Genomic DNA, 23,602 nt, shown 5'->3' on the forward strand with positions numbered 1-23,602 from the left:
GTTAATTGGAAAAAGATCTCACTGCTCATTATAATTACCTCTATAAAACAGTATTTTGAAGAATGGAAAAATGCCTGCAATAATTGCTAGGTGTCATCATCAGGTTTTCAAGTTCCTAATTTGAAATTCTGAATTTTTAGGAAGAAAGTGCAGTGTGGTACTTGGTAAACATGGATGGTTTCCATAGGGGATTACAGAATTGAGTACATGCCTCCACTAACTCAGTATTTGGTAATAATTCATAACACAGAGCAAAATTGATAAATAATGCATACATTGGAATTCAGCTATTTATTACTACTTTGTTCTTAGAACCTTCTGTATGTAGCTAAAAAAAATGAAATTATGTTATGTTTGTTTATACCTGAGATTATTCTGTCCTTGCTGGCATTATTAGCATTTTAATGTGCACTGGTGTTTTCGCTTGATTAGTCTGTAAATGAATGAATTGTCTTCATATTTAAATTTTGTCTTTATTAGGTATGATGCATTCAAATTTGGCTGTACATCTCTGAGAGTACCTCCTGACTTACTCTACCAGATTAGACATGATATCACAGTGTCACCCAGTGGAGTAGCTTTTGTCAAGGTAATGATATTAGTACTCTGTGACAGCATTTTTACTGCCTGTTGGCTGACTTAAGATCAAATTGATATTGTAGTTGATATTTTGCTGCAGTGAGAGTAGACAGAAAGGGAAGGTTCATTCTCTCATTTCACAGTGTTTCTGATATTTGTCAAAGTGCTGAACTTCTGGCATCTCAGGAAGTAAAATGTCTTTATGCTTTCCTTCATACTGAAGGCTTATTTCATCTATAATTAAACTGTATTTTACGTGTGCAGTTTAGGGATCAAACAGTAATTATTTGTGTGTAACAATTCATTTTTCTCCTGCCTGTGTAGCAGAAAGCTTTCTTAGACAAAGGGTAATGATTTGGGAAATGAGACTCCCTGGCTTGCTTTCTATTGTTCTCATTTTGTAATGTGTCCTGCTGGCTGGTGTGTGATGAATATGGCCTGGAGCTGTTAAAAATACTTAGGCAATCACCAGCATACCTGTGTTTAATGCAAAACAAAAACTTTAAGTAAAGAATACTTGCAGAATTTTTAAAAGATAATGTTCCTTCAGCATTTAATACTTAAAAAGTTAACAGCTAAATATTGAAGTCCTATTTTAGTTAATAAGGTTATCTAAACATTATCTAAACATTGCATCAGCAGGGCTGATGAATACAAAGAACAAAAAGCTATTTCTTTTGCCTTTAAGAGCCTTGCCTGTACAAATATTACAAGGTTACGTGTAATATTTGTGAGAAAAGCCAAACTGCTAGTAGCTGGGGCATCTTGCTATTTAATTTGTCTTCCTATCAGTGGTTAACTAACAGTTCTCGGGTTTGATTTTACTCTTAACTGTTTATGTTGGGCTTTCTAACACCACGTTTTTCTTTGTTCCCTTTACGGCAGCCTTCAGTAAGAAAGGGTGTGCTGCCAAGGATGCTAGAAGAAATCTTGAAGACCAGGATAATGGTGAAGCAGTCAATGAAGGCTTATAAGCATGACAAGGCTGTGACTCGAATGCTTGAAGCTCGTCAGTTGGGTCTTAAATACATAGCTAATTTTACTTTTGGCTATACTGCTGCTAATTTTTCTGGAAGAATGCCATGCACTGAGGTAAGGGTTGCAGGTAAAAATGTATAAAAATGTTTGAAAGACACTAGTCAGATAACATAATATTATTATTTGAAACAATCTAAATACCTTCAGAAAAGCTGCTTTTATTTGTAGTACTGAAAAGCAGCCACTTAGGATTTATTTGTGATCTTCCAGAAAAATAAAAATGTTGGTTGTCTTCTTCCTGTAGAGAAGCGTTTGGAGTTGGCATCACTATAGAACTGTTTCCAAAGGTAGATTGGATTACAGTTCTTACAGTGGAAATAAAACAAAGCATTGCAGCTTTTTCTTAGTTTTCATAGGAATCAGCAGAATCCAAAAACTAGAAAAAATGATCCTAGCAGTCTTGTCTTCCTCCATAGATTTTTTAATATGTATTATAAACTTCTAAGAAGTTTAAAACAAATTCTTCTTTATTTTAATACTTAATAATTTTTGATCATTTTTCTTTTAGTTCTTGTTATTTTGGGGTAAATTAAATGACCTTTTTATTTATTTTATGCATTTAAACCATGAAAGAAAATATATCATCTCAATACAGTGATTTTCATAACAAGATCGAGCATGGTTAGACTGTGTTTACCAAGAGCTAGTATTTGGTTTAGCAGTAGAATAAAGATTTCCAATCTAACTTTGCAGATTGGAGACAGCATTGTCCACAAAGCCAGAGAAACATTGGAGCGTGCCATTAAACTGGTGAATGATACAAAAAAATGGGGTGCTCACGTTGTATATGGTGATACAGACAGGTAATTAAAGATCTGCTTCTTAAAGTGTTTTAAAATCATAATAGTTCTTCATAGATAGATTTTGCTTTTTTCTCAACAAGGCAAATTTATTATGCTGAAAAGGGTATGTGGATCTTCTTTGGATGTTGCAAAGTGAATAATACCGAGTTTGCTCATGTTTCTTTAAGTGCTTTAAAGGTTTCCTTTTGAAAATTACGTGGAACAGAAAGAGGGGGTGAACTATTTCTTCAGTTGTGAATTAATATAAATCTAATTTACCAAATTATTATTATTTTTGTGCCTGTTTCTGATGCCATTTTTATTTTTGAAAATAGAGTAGTAGGCATTGCACTTTGGGGAAGTCACTGTTTTAAGCTTCAGAAGTGGATACAATTCAAAAGCAGCCTCCAGAGAATGCAAAGATATTATTAGGCTGCCTGACATACATTTTCTCAGTCAGTCTTTCATCTGAATAATAGCCATGCTCTAGGCATATCCATCTCTGTTCCACACACTTCCACACTTGGATAATTTTTCAGCCATTGGGAAACAAAGCTTGTCTGGCTGTCTTTTATTAATAACTTAGGAATCCAGTGACTGATTTTAGCTAGATCTGATAAAAGACTTGACATTTCAAAGATACTGAATTCATAGTGGTTTCATTAAAAAAAAAAAATTGCTGCTGCCCATAGTGGGGGAAAAATGGTATACCAAAGCTCTTTACAATTCTTTCCTGGGAGCTCCAGTTTTGCAGTGCGTGGGAGTGGTCCATTCCCTGCCTCTTCAGACAGTCACAGCATTCATTAGCCCTTTGGCACTCCTCATCTCATGCTGAACACTGAAGTCTCTCAGATTTTTGGTTTTTCTAGCTGAAGAAAGGGAGTACAGCTCATAATGACATCCCTGCCTTGCTACCAGGAAACTATAGCATATGATTTTCAGGAGCTGTGTTGAATAGATTTCCACTCACTTCCTATGTCTGATTTCTTGTAGCATGTTTGTACTCTTGAAAGGAGCCACAAAGGAGCAGTCTTTTAAGATTGGTCAAGAAATTGCTGAAGCTGTAACAGCAACAAATCCCAAGCCTGTTAAACTGAAGTTTGAAAAGGTAAAAGGAAAATAATTTGCTTGAAATATGTCAGGTGTTATCAAAACAACATCAACAAAACAAAAACCAAACAAAAGAAAAGCCCATTAAAAAAGTTGAGGGTAAAAGAGTTTTCTAAACCGTAATGTACATAAGGATAAACAAGTCAGGTGCTGTTTCTGTAGCTATATTGCAAGCTCCTTAATGCTTCAGGGACCTTTTCAGAGGAGCACTACAGTGTGAACAACAAAAAGAAATATTCTTAAGTTCACATCAGTGGCTTGTTGTCCTGGCAGCATCAGGCAGTTTGAATTCCTATCTCATCACTTTTTGGAAATATCTCCCTCAGTTTGGCATTGTATACCTACAGTTGAATCACTGTGTGCAACTTAGCAGAGGAAATGTTCACCGTCCCCAGTTCCATTGCGTTAATTACAAGCCTGATATTTTTCAGCCAGCCTTAGCACAGTTCAGCATATGTCCATGTGATACATACACCTATAAAATGAAAAGTCATAAAAATCCATTCATTAGGCTTTTGGAAGAAATATTAACCACAACAGATCTTTTTTAGAAGAGTAAGGCAATACGTTACTGATTTTGCTGGAAGTTTGTCACTGTAAAGTCATTAGCAAGGTGTTCAGGTCAGTTAGCATTAGTTCAGGTGGTCTGGATATTTCCAAAGTACATACCTGACTCAACAAGGTCCGTCAAAATTTGTAAGCCTGAGGCAGCCTAAACTCACTGCTTCCTCTTCCATGAGAGTCAGGAAGATGTGGTGTTATCCCAGTAACACTCCAAAGAAGAAATTGTTCTCCATTCTTTCATTTGAAAGTAGTCAAGGAATACTTACTACAATCAAGAATAAAATAAGAGGTTGGAGAAAAAGCAAAAGAGACCATGACCCTAAATTTATGTCCGTTCCTGAGAAAACTCTTCTCCAAGCACAGGCATTTAAAAAGCATATTTTCTCCAAATGGAGGTACTAGCAGATTTTTGGCATCTCCTTAAGTTTGCAAACAGAAAGTTCTAAGCCAATACTTTTGCTGGGAGCATTTTCTTCTCTGGTGTTTAAAATGAAGTTGTCTTTATAAGAAAGAAAGATAATAGAGTTACGTTAGAAATGGTGACAGGTGCAATCCAGAAAAGTAAAGGTACTTGCAACAATTTATACTGTGTGTCACTTTCCATCTGAGCTTCAGCTAAATGAAATGTAAAGTGATTTAAGAATGGAACACCACAGAATCCCAACTTCCTCAGCTATCCTTTAAGAGTGCTTTGATCTATTTTATCAGTTGTAGTGATTTAAGAAAAAAAAAAAAAATGCAAGCCAAAAAAAGCCCAACAAACAATCCAACAAAGCACACTATTCCTTAGGAAGCCTTCTATGTTCCCAACACATTCCAGACTGGTCTGTCTTCTTTCTAAACATTCCAGGTCTATTTGCCATGTGTCTTGCAAACTAAAAAGAGATATGTGGGTTACATGTATGAAACACTGGACCAGAAGGACCCAGTATTTGATGCAAAAGGCATAGAGACAGTCCGAAGGGACTCCTGTCCTGCTGTTTCCAAGGTAAAATATTAATAGTTTTCTTCCTGAATGAAATTATAATCTTCTGTTATTTCAGTTCTTATTTGTCCTTTCTCAAAGTTTCTAGTCCTTTAGATTAAGAGTTGCTTTAATTAATCTTCATCTGCTTTTCTTGTGTGAGCTATTTGAAAGATAAATTGAAGAGCTTTTACAGCATTACAAGGATTTATATTTTGCAGTTTATCTTTCATCCCATAAAAAGCCCTTGGCCCATGTAAGCCCTCTCATAGACAATTCTTGATCCAGTTCACTTCAAATGGAATTATTACTGCCAGTAATAATGCAGTTAAGTGAGACACATTGATCTGTCTTCCAAATAGCTCATTTACATAATTCTAGTTCAGCTAAGAATTCCCTTTTTTTCGCCTGTTTATTTTAAGCTGTGTATTGAGAAGTTAAAAAAATTAGGAAATCTTGTTCTTAGCCAAATTAAAAGAAATTTATGCCAGTAAAAAAGGTAATGACATAGAATGGTTTACTAAAGTCATGGCAAAATATTTTAGATGGCAGGGAAAAACATCTTCTCTCATACGTTGGAAACTTCTATAATTGTTGAAAAAAGCACTGGAGTATGGATGTCATGAAAGATGTGGCAAACTGAGGAAAGAGTTGTCCAATAATGTGTTTCTGAATGTCTTTGAGTGGAAGACATCGCAACCTGTTGTACTATCAATATCCTAGCTCACCATTAGTACTTTTTTCAAAGCACTGTATTTGTATTTCCATATAATTTACTGAATTAATTGCAATTAATTATTTCTTATTCAAACATACATGTTTTTATCACCTTTCTCTTTTGGTTGTACAGATTCTTGAGTGTTCTATCAAGCTGCTGTTTGAAACACGGGACATAAGTCAGATCAAGCAGTATGTTCAGAATCAATGCATGAAGTTACTGGAAGGAAAAGCCAGCATGCAGGACTTCATCTTTGCAAAAGAGTACAGAGGAAGCTCAGCATACAAACCTGGAGCCTGTGTACCTGCTCTGGAAATCACCAGGTAATGAGATCAAGAAGTGCTAATCATAGATATTTCTTATCTTGACCTTTATGCTGACAGGTTATGGGTAGGAGCTCATATTTTTTTTTGTCTTGATCTTTGTATTGACACATTAAATAGCAGACTATGGATATTTTTTTCTCTTGACCTTTGTACTGTCAAGTTACAGGTAGCAGTCAGATGTCTTCTTCATATACTGTTGAAGCAGTTGTCCCTGGTTTTCTTCTGTGTGTGAAAAGAGATGGTCCTGTAAAGAGCCACACGTTCAAGAGGAAAGTCTTGTCAGAACACTGTAATAGTGTGTTCACTTCTGTTACTTACAGTTTGGGTTTTGTACAAGGGCTGGACTCTGCAAGATTATTCATCACTCAGGGTTATTAGATATGTTACAGATGGTGGTGGTGATGTCTTTTAGTGCTGTGAAATGCATTACCAGGCATAGTTTTTCGTTTTTAATAAAGTACCTTACTTAAAGTTAATATTTCATCCTGTTAATATCCTTGATCAGTAATAAGACAATGTTCCAGCTTACATTATCTACAAAAGTAGATAATGGAAGCTGGAACATTTTTTCACCTTGCTTAATACAAAAGATCTTCCAATTAAGCTATGCTTCTGTAATAAAACATTGTCAAAGTCCAAAACTGATACCTACTTCAAACTGAATTGTCCTTTGCTTTCTAAGTAAAGGATAATTCAATTTGTAGCAGGTACCATTCTACTGAGCAAGCAGTCTCAGAAAGCAAAGGACCAGAATTTGACCAGAAAGCAAATTGTACTTGAGCTCCTTTTAGTACCCTGGCTGTTCTTTATTAAAATATTTCTTTAAGGAAGTGGTAGCTAGAAAACATGCAAATCCAAGTGACCTGAAACAGACCGTGTTTAGGGTTTGTGTCCCAAGTTCTAAAATTTAGGTCTAATCGCAAGGCAAATTAAAAATGAAACATTTTGGTCCTGTGCTTCATAATAGGCACTGACTCCAGTTGTCTGGAGAGCAGCCCATCTAATCAGATGGGGAAGGTTACAGGCAAATGAACTATGAATCTGCCTCTGGACGCATTCTCAAGGCTGTGTTTTGACAGGAGAATGCTTGCCTATGACCGTCGCTCTGAGCCGCGCGTCGGGGAGCGCGTGCCCTACGTCATCGTGTACGGCACGCCCGGCCTGCCCCTCATCCAGCTCGTCCGGCGGCCCCTCGAAGTGCTGCAGGACCCCAGCCTGAGGCTCAACGCCACCTACTACATCACCAAGCAGATCCTGCCTCCCCTGGCCAGGGTGTTCTCGCTCATTGGCATAGACGTGTTCAGTTGGTACCACGAGCTGCCCCGGGTGAGTGCTTTTGAACAAGTGTCAGCAAGCGCAGTGCGTCTGCGTGCAGTGTTTGCCCTTGTGACTTTCAGTGGAATGAGGTTAATAGGAGGCAACGGCAAAGGTTATTTTGTAAAACAGTGTTTGATGCTCAAATATGTATGATTCTTAGATCTTCTGCATGGTTTTTTTTTTCCACATAGCAGATCAATTTTTTCATCCCTTCTCTGTAGGGTTGATCACAGTCATCTTCTGTTTCCTGATCCCTTCTATAGTTTAGGAGAATATTTTGCCATAACTCTGTATTTTTAGCAGTATATGTATGTGCATCTGTTTGGCCATACCACCTTTTAAATATCTCTATGTTAGATATTAGAACTCCTGTTTTTCCAAAATGTTCTGAAGATCTTTCCTCTGTATACAAAAGGTAGCGTGCCCCAACAGCAGGAACACTTTAAAAATTTGTATCACCAGAAATTTAAAACCAATAATATTCAAACATGACTTCTCTAAAAGAAGTCATTGAGATGCAGGAAAAGAAGCATTAGATAGCTGGATTTTAGTTTGTGATTCCCCTGACAAAAAAGGATGGTGAAAGACAGTGTATTTGCGTAGTTTGGTTATTCTGCTCTGAATAGACTTCAGCAGCATAGTAATACATCATGTTCCCACTGCAATATAGCAGTATAGCTGTATTTCCCAATACAGCCTTGATTGACTTCAATTCTCCTTTTCTTTACCTTTCCAATGGCACCATGGCAGTCACCTTAAGTATCTCCAAACAAGCTGTTCTAAAAAGGTAAAAAGAGCCCTGGCTTTCTGCAAGGCCAAGGAGCAGTGAGGAAGTCACAGGGAGCAGAGCAGCAGGAGAGTGAAGGATAGCACAGAGCAAAAGTAATGCAGCAGCAGGAGTAAGTGCAGAGAACGAACTTCCCAGGGTGATGGGCCAGTGGTGGGGCCTTGTCCAAGGAAATCAGAGCATGAGCTAGTGCCATGGATCAAAGCACCATGGCAGAGCTGTGCCCAGAACTGCCCGGCACAGACACTCAGATGAGGGCAGGCAGCATCCAGAAGGCAGACACTGGAGCTGCAGCCAGGGCACAGATCACAGCTGCAGGAGCAGAGTTTGAGGTGAAATCAGGAGTTAAGCATGTGTGACCAAGGATTTTTCTGGTTACAGTTCCCTGTGAAATAGGGGTTGGGGAGGGTTCTGTTCAGTGTATCATTTCAGGGCTTGTGCTGCACTCTTCAGTGTACTGTGATCTGTGTTCATATTTGTATATGAACCCAGGCCCTGCAGGCCATCTTGCACTTCCTTACTCCTTTGGGAAAAAAAAAGAGTATGTAATCTAGGAATAAGGCAAGCTGCTCTCTTGGAAGTTCATTACCTTTTAATTATTTTTCTTGACAGATTCAGAAGGCTGCCTCAGCTGCCCACACTGAGCTAGAAGGACGCAAAGGCACCATCTCCCAGTATTTCACGACCTTACACTGTCCTGTGTGTGATGAACTGACCCAGTATGGGATCTGTAATAAATGCAGAAGCCAGCCACAGCATGTGGCAGTGATTCTCAACCAAGAAATCCGAGAGTTGGAGCGTAAACAAGAACAGCTGGTCCAGGTATGATTAAAGCATTATCAGATGTCTGTCAGCAAGACAGGGGCTGAAATTTCAAAGCAGTGCATTACTGAATACACCAAACAGAAATTGGAAGTATGGTCCGGGTGTTAAATGTGCTGCAGCTGGTTTGCTTTACCCATTGCTATTGAAGGTGTTACTCTCCTAGACTTTGTGGAAAGCTAAGGCAAAGAAGGGGATCAGAACAGAAGATGCTTTTCTAATTTTCTTTTGATTTTTTTAAGAGTACCTTATATGGTTTGTAGCTTCCTTTTTTTAATGACTTCAATGACAGAGAACTGTGAGAGTGTAAAAGATTCACTCTTTTTTTTTTTTTGCATTAAAATAACAGATGATGTTCTAGAAACAAAAATGTTTGGGTCAGAAAATTTATTTATTTATATGTAAAACATCGATGTGGTTTAGCTTGGAGATTTTCTTGTTACCTTTCCACTCAATAGGAATTTTCCAACTGCTTTTCCCCTTGAGCTAGAAGTCAATTAAGAGGGTAGCTGACTGTGCTCATGAATATATGACTGCAAAACACAATGCCTCCCCTCGTAGAAACATATGCATACACTCACCTAATTTTCATACTGTTATATTTTATAAATAATAAATATTTTAGTTAAAATTTATTTTTAGCTCTAGCACGTGAACCTTTTAAAGACTTGTCTGAATGTCAGTGATATAAATGTCCCTAAATCTAAGCATTGATTTGATAGGTTCTCATGGGGTTGCTAAAAATGCACTTTAATTCACTTTATAAATATTTAATTTCTAAGGTGTGGACTTCTTGCTGTATTTTGTAATATTTGCCCTTATCTGCATTGTGAATGGCAGAAATGAGAAAATGCATGTTCTGGTGTTTTCCTGTGGTACTTTGAACCCTTTGCATTGCTCTTGTTCTGAAGTAAAGCAGAAAGTGGGCAGGCTGGTCCAGCCTCACAGAAGGATCCGTGAGTTTGAGTAGAACATTCTCTTGTCCCTGCAACACACAACAGCTCAGCACGGCCTGGGATCCTGTCCCAAGCAGTGTTTGATGTCTCTGTAAGAGCATCTGTCTTATTTTAGTATGAAGGCATAAATATCCTTCACATCTTAAATTTTTAGCCCTTTGAGATTACAAACTTGCTGGAGCCAGCAGAAAACTGATACAGCATTGAGCTGTACATTATTTTAAACTGCACTCAAAAATTACATGCTCTAAGTTAAAACCATAGACTTCTCCCTTCAACACAAACTGAACTTAGGACTCACCTCAAGCACCATTTAGTTTGGTCCCTTGCATTTAAACCAGTCACAGCCTCTTTCAGAAGAACTAGGATAGATGTAGTTCTGAGATTACAAGCCTGGAACCAGCTGTTAAAATCCTGTTCCTTCTGGAGACAGTTGCAGGCCAGAGGATTGGTATCCCTAAGGTGCCACCCGTGGGACTGGGCCAGGAGGGGCTGCCCCTCTCCAGCTGTTGTCAGCCTGCAGGGATTTGGTGCTGATGCCGCCCTGGCATCAGCATGGAACATGGAAAGGAAAAGCAGAGGGATACAGTTTTTGTTTGTTTATTGATCAGGCTAGGCAAGTGATAGGATAAACTGTGTAATATATTAATGTTACAAAATACAGGTGTTGGAATCATATTTCTAAGATTTTGAGAGAAGTGTTGGAGGCGGTAAATGCTGTAAAAGTTCAAAATAAAATAGCAAAGTAGGGGCCTTTAGTTTCCTAAAGGTGTCTACCTTTGGAAAAACTGTGCCTGCTGCTATTTTATTCCAATATCTTTATTCTTTTATTCATTTTATTTTATTATTGTTCATGTTAAAAGTACTTTCAAGCCGCATTAACAAGTAGTTCCTTGAACAAGGAGAGCAGTGCGACTGCTGTGGCCTGTGTATTTCTGTGTTGGGATTGATTGACTGTGACTAGATCAAACTCCAATTAAAGCTTATCTTGAAATGAGTAATTTATTTTTAGTCCCTTTTCTCTGCAGAGAATAACTGCAGGACAAGAGTTCTGTCTTTTTTTCACTAGGAGACTTTTACAGACAGTAAGATTATCACAAATAGAACACACTGCCCTGCTTAAACCCATCAACTTGTTTACCTTGTTTTTTCAAGTGCCACCACATGCAAGTAAAACTTAATTAGCAGGATTGAAACCCAAGCTGTAGATTCCTGCTGTTGCTCTCTGCCAAGTTCAGTGGGTGATGCTGCCAGCCCCGCACCAGCCGCCAAGTGAGCTGTCTGGCAGCAGCCCAAGAGGCTGAAGCAGAGAAGGGAGCTGCTGTGGGTCCCTCTGTGCAGAAGGGCTGTGCCTATTCTGCTGATACAGGCTTGAGGATTTTAGTAGTCCCTAGTGGTTTATGCCTCGCTTGTGTCATTTTAAATAATTGTTTTGCTTTTTCTCCTGTAATCTAGATATGCAAGAACTGCACAGGCTGCTTCGATCGGCAGATCCAGTGTGTCTCCCTCAACTGCCCAGTACTTTTCAAGCTCTCCAGAGTGAGCAGAGAACTGTCAAAGGCACCCTATCTGCGCCAGCTGCTTGACCAGTTTTAAATGATCTGTGTTACAGGATTCCAGGTGCTATTTTTTTTTTCGTCAGTGTTTACCACACTAAGACTATTGTGCATGGTGCTTTTTCAATTCTCACCTAGTCCAGGATTTCCATTTTAACTGTTGGGTTTATTACCTGGAGAATAAGGAACATTTACCATAGCTAAATTGAAAAAAAAAAAAACCCAACCCATTTGTTGATCTATGAATAGCTCACTTTTTAAGATGTAAAAATTTCTTCTTCATGTTTCTAACATAATGTTTTATAATGCTGATGTTGAAATAGCTCTGTGTAACATCTTGTAAATCCATTTCAAAGTAGAAGTCAAGTTTACTTCCTGGAGGAAGGAGCACTGAAAACCTCTTGAAATGATAAAACCATTTGTGTGTGTTCTTGAACTGTCAGTATCAAGACGTGTTACTTATATATTATCCATTCACTTTATAATTTTGTCTGCGAAATATTTTGTAAATACACTTTTTTACTTTTCAAACAACTGAGTAAAATAATGTGCAATGACTTTTATACAGATAATTTTAAAGTTGGTTGGTATATCTCCTCCTAAGTTTTGCTTGATTCCAAGTAGATTGTTATTTTGATCAGACTGTGCAAACAGTAGTACCATGTGTAGCATTTTGAAACATTATTTTCTAAAAATTGCTGTCTTGCTTTAGCTATTAATGGGGCATTGTGAGGAACTGTGCAAAGACATTTTTGTTACAAACCTGTGGGACTGTTGCAATACTTTAAATATAAAATTTTATTCCATTTTTGCTTGTTTTGTATAGACATTTCTATTGCTTCTAAATATGCTTAAAATATTTTCTTTCCTTATGTACTGTACAGTTAAATCTTATTTGCCACCATCTTGACAAAATGTGTATTTAGAATATTTGTATAACTGTATAAAATGGAAAAGGAATTATGTGGTCAGTGCATTGTTTTCTAAACTGGAAATCATTTTGTTTTAGAAGTTAATAATGGAAACCATATTAAAGTTGAATAAAATGATATGGTAAAAAATTATATGGGTTTTTTTTAATATTTACCCTCAATTTGTTTCCTTCTCTGGCACACACAATAATGTAAAAACAAGACTGCTCAAATCAAAGTTAAATCCAGCTTAAACTTTGGGATCTAAAGCATCAGTACCTTCTCCAAACCAGAAGAGAAACATTTCCAGTTTTACATCAGTCAGAAAAGGACCAAGTTTTAAATTTAAAAGTCCAGAGAAGGTCTGAAAAATAGAAGAAAACTTTATTTACACCAAGGAACCTGAGTGCCTTCTCCAGATAAGAATTTATTACAGTCAAGACACCAGTCAGTCTATGAAATATCACATTACACAGTACAATGTAAAACCCACACCAAGCAAAATAAAAACTATTACATATATAATAGAAAATCCACAGATTGTGATGCACTTGTATGTAAAATAACTCTTAAAAAAACAAAACATCAAGGCATAAAACTTTACCTGGTCTTGCATTCAAGCATTGGTCACGTACAGAATGAAAGTGCTAATGCCAGGATTAAGTGCTTGTAGTACAGTCCAGTACTTGGCAGTGCCTCAGGATAAATAAAGTATTAAATGACACTTAGCTGCAGGAGGTTACCTTTCACACTGGAGCAGAGCACTCAAACTATTCCTGGGTTTGTGGACAAAAATAGGAGTCTTATAAAATTCAGGTATCTAATTCATTGATTAAAATTCCTGTCCTCAACAGAGGAATGGCTTTTCTAGCATAAGCAGGGCAGTAGTAATTTAATACAGCCAAGTAATTTCAACCCCCAACATGTAAGTTCTTGAGCTTTCTGGACAACCTGTAACTTAAAATAGATCTGCATTGTAAATAGATCCCCACTTCAGCTGTATATGCCAGGAAGCAATTTACTTTGAAAGGAAATATAAACATTTGAAAACTGATGTTCATTGTCTGAAAACAAGCTTTGAAGAACACCAAAATCCAAGAGCAGGGAGCTAAGCCTTGGCCATCGAAGGTACCTAGAACTGTTATGAGCTGGACTCATCCTTGGAAATGTACTAGATCTTGTTTTAAACTTAAATTGCTTCAAGCATTTAATTTTCAGTCAGGGGCAGCTCCTGCTATTAAAAGCAAGCTGGTTAGGGGATAAGGAGAACACTTCTGTCCATCTATCCCAGTTCAAGTTTAAGACCAGAACTAAAACAACTGAAGGCTCCAAGTCCTCATTAAGATGACTCTAAATTTAGGCAGGCCTGGAAAGTGACTCTACATAGATAATTCTTCAGCTTCCACTCATACAGCCACTGCTTTTTGGATCCTTTATTTGTGGAAAAGGCTGCTCTTACCTTGGCATTCCAGCCTGTTGCTCCATTCCTACTACATAGGAAATGTAAAAAGCAGGCCTCTTGCTTTTTAAGGAGGAAATGAGTATGAATTGAAGTTATTCACACAGGAGTTAATACAGGCAGTAAAAAAAATTAAATATTTGTTTTGTGCAACATTTTTACATTTGCTGTGAAAATGCTGGTCAGAAACACAAATAAGTGTCCGTATATATGCAGTAGATAAGCTTCTAAGAGGTTACAGCATATTTCCCAATGCAGCTTTGATTTAATTTTCTGTGTTTTTTTAGTACTTGATTATGCAAATGATACAAAGTAAACTATCCATGTAAACTATCCCTGAGAACAGTCTTATATGTAGGACATTCCAATCTGGAATTTCATCAAAACTTAGCATATGAATTTTGGGAGTTTAGAATCTTCCTGGTTGCCCAGTATCTTTATTTAAATAATTTTCTTCTGGCACCATGATCTTGGGTACGGGGAAGCTTTTCTATAGCGACATCAACCCAGGTGAAGGCAGGGGATGGCAGCTCCAGCAGGGAGCTGCCACAGAACAGTTTCCATCCTTTCACTGTGTGTCCTGCGCCTTCTCCCTCCTTCCACCCGTGGGATTTGTCCTCCCCAGCAGCTGGCAGCCCCTACCTCCCACACACATGGAGCAGCGTGCAGGAGGACCATTCCTGTAAGCAAACAGAACCCTTGTGCCACAAGTGACACAAGGCTTCATTCTAAAGTGCGGGTTCATGCATTGCACTGGAAAAAGATACCACAGAAGGAACCCATCAAAAACACAGTGGCATTTAAGTGCCAGTAGCAGGAGAGGGAGGCTCTGCAACATGGCAAGATATTAACAAAAATATTTTCATTACAAGTTGATTCTGGCTTCTTACTAACTTCTCAGAAGAAAAGAAAAAGCCATTCATGTCTAGGTTGCATACTTGTAGGACAAGAGAGAAAACAAAAGCAGACCTGAAAATCCAGGGAGCATCTAACATTCTGTGCTGTTACACCTAGAGTCCTTTTTTTATTAAATGAAACCTCCTAGCAAGAAAAATACTAATAAAAATGCAAAGTTAAAAACCCCAAACAAGAGTACATTCTTATCACACAGTCTTAAAAAATACTTAACTGATTTGGAGTTCCAAGCTGACAAATGGGAAGATTACTGTTCAGAGGCAGATTTTGCCATTTGCTGCTACTTTTTTTTTTTTTTTTACTTTTTTTTTTTTTTTTCCCCTCTTACTGGGAGGGCTCCCTGGCATGGCTGCACCTCCTCAGGGCTTCCTGCTTAGCAGCAATGAATCTTCACATACAACCACTACTTCTCCACTAGGGAGAAGTCCACTATGGAGAGTCCATCTCCATGTAATCCCACAGAGAAAAAACCCAAATGTCACCAATCCAACTGGCCAGGAGCAAGTAGCCAAAGAAAGAATTGTCTCATTGATAATTCCTCTCCTTCTCAAATCTTCATTGTAACACATTGCCCTGTTAAGTCTTGGCACAGGAAACCAGAGAAGTTGTTATAACCTTAATTTAAACAACTGGCTTAAAAATTCCATATATTAAGTAATCTCTTTTACCTGAAGGGAGCCAGCAAGAAAGGTGGAGTGGGACTTTTTACAAGAGCGTGTAGTGATAGAACAAGGGTGAATGGCTTCAAACTGAAAGAGAGTAGGTTTAGATTAGATATCAGGGGGAAAAATCTTTCCTGTGAGGGTGGTGAGGCACTGAAACAGGTTGCCCTGAGAAGTTGTGGATGTCCCATCCCTGGAAGTTTTCAAGGCCAGTCTGGATAGAGTTCTGAGCAACTTTCTCCAGTGGAAGGTTTTCCCTGCCATGTCAGCAGGTTGCTACTGGATGATCTTTAAAGGTCCCTTCCAACTCAAACCATTCAAAGATTACGTGATAATTTTATCATCTTCTGTGTACATTTGTTGATTTCAGTGGCAGTGCCATAATTAAAATCAGAAATGCTTTAGATTATTTAGATTTGTTGCCACTGTTTAGCAGGTTGGAGTTGTGCATTTGAGCAGATAAACAACAGCCCATTTTGTGCCCTTTCTCATAAACTGCTTTTAAATGACCCAAAGGCATGGTTTCATTTGTAGGAAACAACTTCCAGTTTTCTCTTGTCTTTGTCTCAGAACCAAAAATTCCTACAGTTTTGGCAAAAGGTTATTCAATTTAGTGCTGCTGGGCATCACCAGAAATTTTAACTGAACTGATCACACACAACTTTCAAATGCAGTAGAAACATTCCACCTTCACAAGGTAAGAAAATTCAGCACTACTGGTAACAAATGTCTCTCTTCTCATGAAATCATTTTGTGACAAAGCATCTCAGACCTGCACCTTTCACCCACCTCAAAAAACTGAGTAGTCTGAGTAGTCCCCTTCTTTCCCAGTTATTACAGCATCTCTTCCTGGGATGCATGCCTCATATTTAGAGAACAACTCATACATTTTAACAGTTTTGGCCTAGCCAAACATTTAGCATGTTGCCCCTATCACATCACTGACAACCTTCCTAACTCCAAGACATATCCCTGCAGGCTGAAAATGAAAGAGGAGAAAGAATTGGGAAAATCAACATGCTGAGCTCTGCACCACTGTGAAAGGATACCTGAATCACTTGACAACAGCTAAAATTCAACTGCATTTCCATTTTAAAAAAAGCTTTGACTATTCACTCTTCTCCCAGTCAACACTCCCATTTTATTCCCCAGGGGAGCCATCAGCAATCACTGGAGAATTGCCCAATGCATCGTCCAGATGAGGCTGGAGAGAGATTTCAGCTGGAGAATCCCCTGGTATCCTACAGGAGGTGTCTGTCAGAGAGTTTTTTTGCTTGCCATTCATTTCTATTACCTCAAAGTCCACATCGTTCCGCTCTCTCACATGCTCCTCCTCCTCCTCGTCCTCAGGAAGCCTCGAGTTTGACAACAAAGTTTTCCGGGTCTCCCTGTCACTCACTTCTTGCAAGTCACGCTGCTGGGGCCAGTTGGCCAGTTTGTACATGGCAGGGAAGAGCAGCACTGTCACTATGGAAGTGACGAAGGCAGTGTACATAACGACAGGAACGTGGTGGTACCTGCCTTGGAGATAGCCCACCACGACAGGAATGCACATTTCGCCCAGCGCCGCGCCCACCACAAACAGAGACGCCGTTTTTCCTCCCACAGCCGTGTGCTGCTCTATCCAGGCAATGCCGCTGGGGAAGATGGTGGCCATGGATGCTCCGTACACGGCGGTTCCCACCCACAGCGCGGCTCGGTGATGCACGAAGGCCAGGGCTGCCGAGGAGGCAGCAGAGCACAGGAGGCTCGCCACGATCATGGTGGCAGGGGACAGTAAAGCAGCACCGAATATCGCCGCTCCTCTGCACACAGCAAACGTGCCCCAGAAGAGAGAATTCAAAGCAGCTGCTTGACTTTCCATCATCTCGGCAAAGACCATTGCATAAGTAAATACGTAGGAGCCATAAGTGACCTCAGCTCCCACATAGAAGAAGAAGAATACAAACAGGAGACCAACTAGAGGCCAGTGGTATTTGGCAAGTCTGTCCTGCGCAGGAGCCTTTGATTTGTCTCTAGCTGAGCTGCTCTTTGAATACAAAACAAAAAACAAGAAGGAAACGAAGAGAATATAGGTCCCTATGAAAATATAGGACCACAAAAAGCCTTCATTGTGATGGTCATTCAGTGCTGGTGTAGTTGATGCAGCTGACGCTGTCGGCACCAACTTGAGGACAGACTGGTTTGTCTTTTCAGCCCCTGCAAGTTCTTCAGGTTCAGAACTCCTCGAGTCCATTTGAGCCACGATAGGAGCCAGAAATGCACCAGCAGCAAAACTGAAGTGCAAAGCCTGCAAGTGTGGCCCAGCCTCTGATCCCCAGGTATACAGTGCCAGTACATTGCCACCTGCAGATCAGAGAGAAAAAGATTCATTTTAGTCCGAGACCAGACATCATTTAAAAAAACACCAAAAAACAACAAAAAAAAAAAAAAAAAAAAAAAAAAAAAAAAAAACATAACCTATATTACTAATTCACTATACAATAATGCCAGGCTTAGCAAATACAATGTGTAAAACAAAAATTAACTGAAACTCTGCCTTAAATCCATGTGATTACTTGAGCTTTAGGAGGATATTCAGAGCAGTCAGTCAAAACAAAGAGTCACACAGTGGCTTTATCCAGCAGCAATGGACAGACATAACTGTACCAGGGGAGGTTTCAATGGGGTGTTAGGAAAAACTTTTTCATGGGAAAGGATTGCTAAGCATTAGAACAGGATGTCCAGGGAAGCAGTTAAGTCACCATCCCTGGAGCTATTTAAAAGACATGTGGATGTGGCATTAGGGACATGGTTTAGGGCTGGACTCAGCAGTGCTGGGTTAAGGGCTGGACCCGATGACCTTAAGGATATTTTCCCACTTAGGGATCCTATGATTTTATGGTTCTAATTACCCTACTTGACCATTTGCAGCATTTTTCAGCCTTTTTTAAAAAAGGATATTTAACTGCTTCTCATTTCACAATTTATCAAAAGCAACAATGCCCAATGCTAAGAATCAGAGGAACAAAAACAACATTTAAAACTCATTTAACAACATACCAGGAAAAACAACAATTCACTTGCTCCTGATGTGCTGGGCCCACCCCACTGTGTTCAAATGACTTTCCAGAAACAGAAGGGTTTACATCAATACCACTGTAAACACCAAACTATACCACCACTAGATCAACAATAATGGTAGGAAGTAAGATCTCAGAGAGGTGTTTTGAAGTAGTCCTTCAGAAGAATGCAGGAAAACAAACAGTAATCAAATTCCTGTGCTGCAGTACAGCAGCCCTGGTCACTCAGCACTTTTCCAAATCAATTCAGCTTTGCTTTACTGCCTTGCTGTGAGTTTCTTCTGCTACTCCTGCTCAGCATGGGAAGCCTCCCTGGCTCTGAGGTCTGATCCAAGCAGTACACTCACTGCAGGTGTTTTTACCACTGGCTGACAAGATTTTTCCCATACAAAGAACTTTTAAACCAGGTATAACAATCTTACTGGAGGCTCTGCACGCCGTTTATTTAACATGACCTGTGCCACGCAAAAACATCTCTTCACTACAGGATCCTGTGCCGTGCTCTTTTTACATCTTAGCAGAGCTCCCTCAGATCCTACAGCATTAAGGCAGACATTTCACATGTGCAGCCATCACTTTGTTGCCAACCAGCCAGGCCACCCTAGCCAGGCCCTGGCTGGGATGCTTGCAGAGCTGTTTGGATGGCTAAGCTAACACATGAGTCAGCTCTCTCTCAGCAATAACCCTGCCCTGCAGGTGATCAAGTAGTACTCCAGTAGTACCTTGCTGGTCAGTAAGCACCCCCAGGCTCCTGCAGCAGGGCAGCAGAGTCAGCACACGCTGCTGGGACATCACTGGAGAGGTGCCAGGAGTGGCTGCCTGGTGTTGCTTCACCGCACGTGCTACAGCAATGCCAGAACGCTCTGCTGACTGAGGCACTTTTGGGCAGTTCCTAATCTCCATTTGCAAGTATGCCAGCATTTCCTAGGCATCTCTAAGCACCCTTTGCCATGGCCTTGCCTCCTGGTGCAAACTGCCTGCTAAAGCCAGCCCTCCCTAACCCACCCTGTCTAAGCCGTGCCCTGGGACTCGTTCTTCATACCTCCGGTGTAAGTGACCTTTCTGACCACACCTACACTTGCTCTGCAACTTCACCAACACATCTCAGGATCATAGAATCATTTAGGTTGGAAAATATCCCTGAGATCATCTTCCTCCAAGAATAAACCTCTGCTAAGAAACTGGGTTTGAACAGCTTTCCAGCAAAAGTGCTGGATTTGGGGATTTTTGGCCAGGCCATTTGCAGTATGCACATGCCACAGACTTAGAATCTAAGGGACAGAACGAATTTGTATTCCCAGCCACCTAAGCATGGCTGGCCAAAGGTGGAAAACATCCCTTAATTCAGGGAGATGGGCACCATGGTCCTGTGAACTCCCAGCTGCTGCTGAGGCAGCTGTAGGTGGGCAGCTCTGCCAACAGCAGTGTAAGAATCTCAAACACCAAGGCTTTGCTCAGGACAGCTTAGGCCCAGCTAATGCTAATGAACTATATCCTGAACAGCTTCATGTAATGAGCAATTTAAAACAAAACATTGCTTAAAGAGCACAGGGCACTTTATTTATGCCTGTAATGGCCCACTGAACTGCAAATTTATCTTCTCCAGGAAGTAAGAGATACCCCACTCTCCAACCCCTAAAGGAAGTCCTGTCACACACACACACACACACTGGAAGCCTCAGGACCAGATTAACCCGAGAACCACAGCCAGGTAAAACAGCTCCCCTCTTTTAATTCAAGATGTATCACAAGAAAAAGCAGCAACTGTTTTGGTATGCTTGAAGTTTCCAATTCTTTTGCCGAAAGAACCTGGGTCTCCTACCTGTGTCCAGAATTCCCAGGGAACCTCCAATGACTGACATCAAGATTGTCAATAGCAGGGATTCCTTGCACCAGGGTATCGCATAAAGACCAGACATTGTTCCAAGCATGGATAACGCTGGAAAGGTTAAAAAACAACAAAAAACTCATATAATACAGTTTCCATTTAAATAACACAGAAGAACAAGAAATACAATTAAATTAATGAATATTAAAGTTACAGATAATCCTAACAAGTGATGCAATGTAAATACCCCAATCCGTGGTTAGCAGTAGCAGCTAGAAAGTTCAACAAATCATTTTTTAGTTGAAAAAAAATGAATTTCATCAGGACATAAGCCCTGCACGACACATTTCTTTGGCTAAAGCAAAGAGACACTAAGAAGTGTCCTCCTGCTAGGACAATAAGAAGTCTTCTGCAAACTTCTGATTTAGAAATGTGACTTCAGTGTGAAACCAGCAAAACATTGGGTTTGAACAGTGTCAAGCCAGTTCTCTGAGAACTGCACTACATTTAATTTGGCTCCATTTTTAAAAGAACCCAAATAACTAAGCTCTTAAAAATCCTATAAAGTAATTTTACCTTGTCCACTAAGTGATCTTCATATAACGATGCTGACTTCTATTCACATTTTGTTCTCACATGAGAGATGTATTCCAAGGGAATTCTGGAGTTTTAGACAGAACTACAAAATTTCTCATAAATAAATTTAGCAGCAAGTCATTAACTGTATTTGTTTTGCCATTACACTTACAACACACCATTTCAAAAAATATTTTTAGCAGATGGAAATTGTTTTATTACCAGTTGGGAGGAAGTTAAGCAGTTCAATTCAATGCTTATAATTGCCTCCATAATAAAACAACCTGCAATTAATATCTTGAACAGACAGTATTAGGTTCTTAGAAATCTTGTACCAGTTAAGCTGTCTCTATTATTTTTTAAATCAATAGATACAGCAGATACTTAAAACATCAATGGGGCCCAATGTATTTAAGAATTTAGGTTGATAAAAAAAAAAACAAACAACAGCAACAATGTCCAGAACCTTAAAGACCTAAGCAAGATACTTGGAATACATGCCTCAAAACATTTTTGAAGGTGGTGTGCATGCTGAGGTGCATGAGGAAAACACTAGAGATTGGGAATACTAAGTGCAGCTCCTCAGGTGCCACTCTCAAACCTGAAAAGTAACTTCTCAGCAAGGGCTCAGCTGTCCACTTCAGCTCTATGCCTGCTGTTCATGTGCACTTTAAAATCTCCTTGACAAACACAATGATGGTTTCAATTTTTCCTCTATACAGAATTCTTCTCTGTAGCAGTGTTCCAGCAGTTGAAAGATGGGAGGCAAAACTACACAAGCCAAAATCTGTTACAGGCAGTGCTCAGGTGATAAAAATGAGAACAGGTTCAGTAGTTCAAATTGTGGCCTTGCCATAAGCACTACCAAACTGGAAAGGATTAGGAGATCCATCATTTCCCAAGTATTGTTAACAGACAACATTTCTACAGGTGTGTGCACTGATTCCATTACAGAAGGCCAAGTCTGACTTGGCCAGGTGCACAAGGAGGAGGTTAAAGGAAACCCACTCCACAACTGCACTAGCAATGGAAATAGGGATCTCATCTGAGTGACCACATGATTACAGCACGGTCCTTATGGGAGGCACAGTTCCTTGAACTAAGGAGAAGAATAAGCCCTGGTACACATTTTAATCCCTAACTTGGAGCACAAAGGCACTTGAAAGTAAGAAAGACAGGGCTTTACTATTTTTGGTGTGTTCTGAGAACCTCAGTGGGAATGAGACACTAGCACAACTGTAAAAGGAGCCTCTCCTTTCTGGATGCTGAGTGTGGCTCCTGGATGGCTGAATAGCATCGCTCCGCCTGGACAAAGCTGGTCCTGTGCTCCTACAGGAGCAAGTCTCCACCAGAAATCCAGAAAACTGTAAAAATCATCAACTGTGCTTCCTACAGTTTAAATGTTTTCACCATTACAGACAGTAATTAATGTTTCCCACTGTAAGTAAGTTAAAATTTGGCTACGGCCCTCCAGTCAAAAGCCACAGACTTTTGTCCAGTACACAAAAATGATCGTGAATGGTGACTATTAAGTAAGGGAAGGGGAAGCTCCTCACATAGAAATGCGCCTCAGCGAGACTGCTGGAGGTTTCTGCTGCACACGGCAGCCAAAAGAGCTTCCTGTTCCACATGTTCTACAGCCTCGCTAAGAAGCCTGTTACGTTCCTAGAGCACCTACACTGTGCACATTACTTGAGCAAATTTAAAGAAATGCGGTTGTTCTCTTCAGTGGGAACCATTGGTCAATCCATGCGCGTTTTGTCCGCTCGATCCCAGTTCCGGCTGCGGACGTGCCCGGCGGGCCCGGGCTCTGGGCAGCGATGCTGCAGTGCCCGGGGCCAGCGGCACCACCACCGCGGCCACCGGGGGGAACAGCACCGCATCCCTCGCCCCCCCCGTTCCCGGGGCTCGGCACCGCTCCGCAAAAGGCGGCGCATCTCCCGCGGGGCTGCGCTCGCTGCGGAGAAGCACAAGCGTCCAGAGGGCGATGCGCCGTCCGGCGGGGCAGCACTCACCGAGCAGCAGAGAGGCGTTCATGCAGTCGAGGAGCACCCCGCCGACCACCGACCCGCCCAGGGAGCCCAGGGACCGGCCCACGAAGATGTAGTAGATGTCGCTGACGTTCTTGCCGACATTGGCGGCCAGGGTGGGGAAGGTGGGACCCAGCACCGCGATGCTCAACCCCTGCAGGGGAGAGTGCGGGGTCACCTCGCCCGTCCCGCGGAAGCGCCCGCAGCGCCGCGCAGCCCCGGGGCCGCCCTGGCTCGCTCATGCACTCACCAGCCCCAGGAAGGAGGCGCAGAGCGTCCCGGAGATGCACCAGCGCAGCGCCGCGCCGCCGCGCCGCCCGCCGCCCGCCGCCGCCTCCCCCGCCGGGATGAAGGGAACCCGCGGCTCCCGGCCGGCCGCGGCCATCGCTCCCGCCGCCGGCCCCGGGGCCCGCTCCGGGCCCGAGCAGCGCCGCCCCGCCCCGCGCACGGCGCCGGCGGGCGGAGGAGCGGGCGGAGGAGCGGGCGGAGGAGCGGGCGGAGGAGCGGGCGGAGGAGCGGGCGGAGGAGCGGGCGGAGGAGCGGGCGGAGGAGCGGGCTCCGAGCCGGGGGGCGACATCGCCGCTTCCTCCCCCGCCGGGGACTCCTCCTGGGAGCGGGGCTCCCCGCTGGGGAGCGACAT

At 41.2% G+C, this 23,602-nt stretch overlaps 2 protein-coding genes across 2 annotated transcripts in view; one reads left to right on the forward strand and one right to left on the reverse strand.

The window, feature by feature from the left end:
* REV3L (REV3 like, DNA directed polymerase zeta catalytic subunit) overlaps positions 1-12,568 on the forward strand; it is a 114,559-nt gene extending 101,991 nt beyond the window's left edge. Inside the window, exons 24-32 of the mRNA XM_021555506.3 lie at positions 481-589; positions 1,465-1,671; positions 2,311-2,420; positions 3,393-3,507; positions 4,924-5,061; positions 5,888-6,078; positions 7,161-7,407; positions 8,798-9,007; positions 11,419-12,568. Coding sequence (XP_021411181.2) covers positions 481-589; positions 1,465-1,671; positions 2,311-2,420; positions 3,393-3,507; positions 4,924-5,061; positions 5,888-6,078; positions 7,161-7,407; positions 8,798-9,007; positions 11,419-11,559 — 1,468 coding nt within the window. The 3' untranslated portion in view covers positions 11,560-12,568. The remainder of the gene's footprint in view (positions 1-480; positions 590-1,464; positions 1,672-2,310; positions 2,421-3,392; positions 3,508-4,923; positions 5,062-5,887; positions 6,079-7,160; positions 7,408-8,797; positions 9,008-11,418) is intronic.
* Positions 12,569-15,125: 2,557 nt separating this feature from the next.
* On the reverse strand, positions 15,126-23,602 carry SLC60A2 (solute carrier family 60 member 2). Its single transcript, XM_077781761.1, has 4 exons — positions 23,284-23,602; positions 22,948-23,199; positions 20,351-20,467; positions 15,126-17,812 (listed from the first exon to the last, which is right to left on the reverse strand). Exons 1-4 carry the CDS (start codon positions 23,600-23,602, stop codon positions 16,608-16,610), a joined length of 1,893 nt encoding a protein of 630 aa, XP_077637887.1. The 3' UTR covers positions 15,126-16,607.

Source organism: Lonchura striata, chromosome 3 (genome assembly GCF_046129695.1).
Source record: "Lonchura striata isolate bLonStr1 chromosome 3, bLonStr1.mat, whole genome shotgun sequence".
In the NCBI taxonomy this organism is placed as follows: domain Eukaryota; kingdom Metazoa; phylum Chordata; class Aves; order Passeriformes; family Estrildidae; genus Lonchura; species Lonchura striata.

Excerpts from the sequence above, each read along its gene's own strand:
- SLC60A2 (XM_077781761.1), bottom strand. The coding sequence starts at position 23,602 with ATGTCGCTCCCCAGCGGGGAGCCCCGCTCCCAGGAGGAGTCCCCGGCG. Across the intron at positions 20,468-22,947 it reads GAACGCCTCTCTGCTGCTCG|CGTTATCCATGCTTGGAACA; the intron begins GTGAGTGCTGCC and ends TAACCTTTCCAG. Across the intron at positions 17,813-20,350 it reads CCTGGGAATTCTGGACACAG|GTGGCAATGTACTGGCACTG; the intron begins GTAGGAGACCCA and ends TCTGATCTGCAG.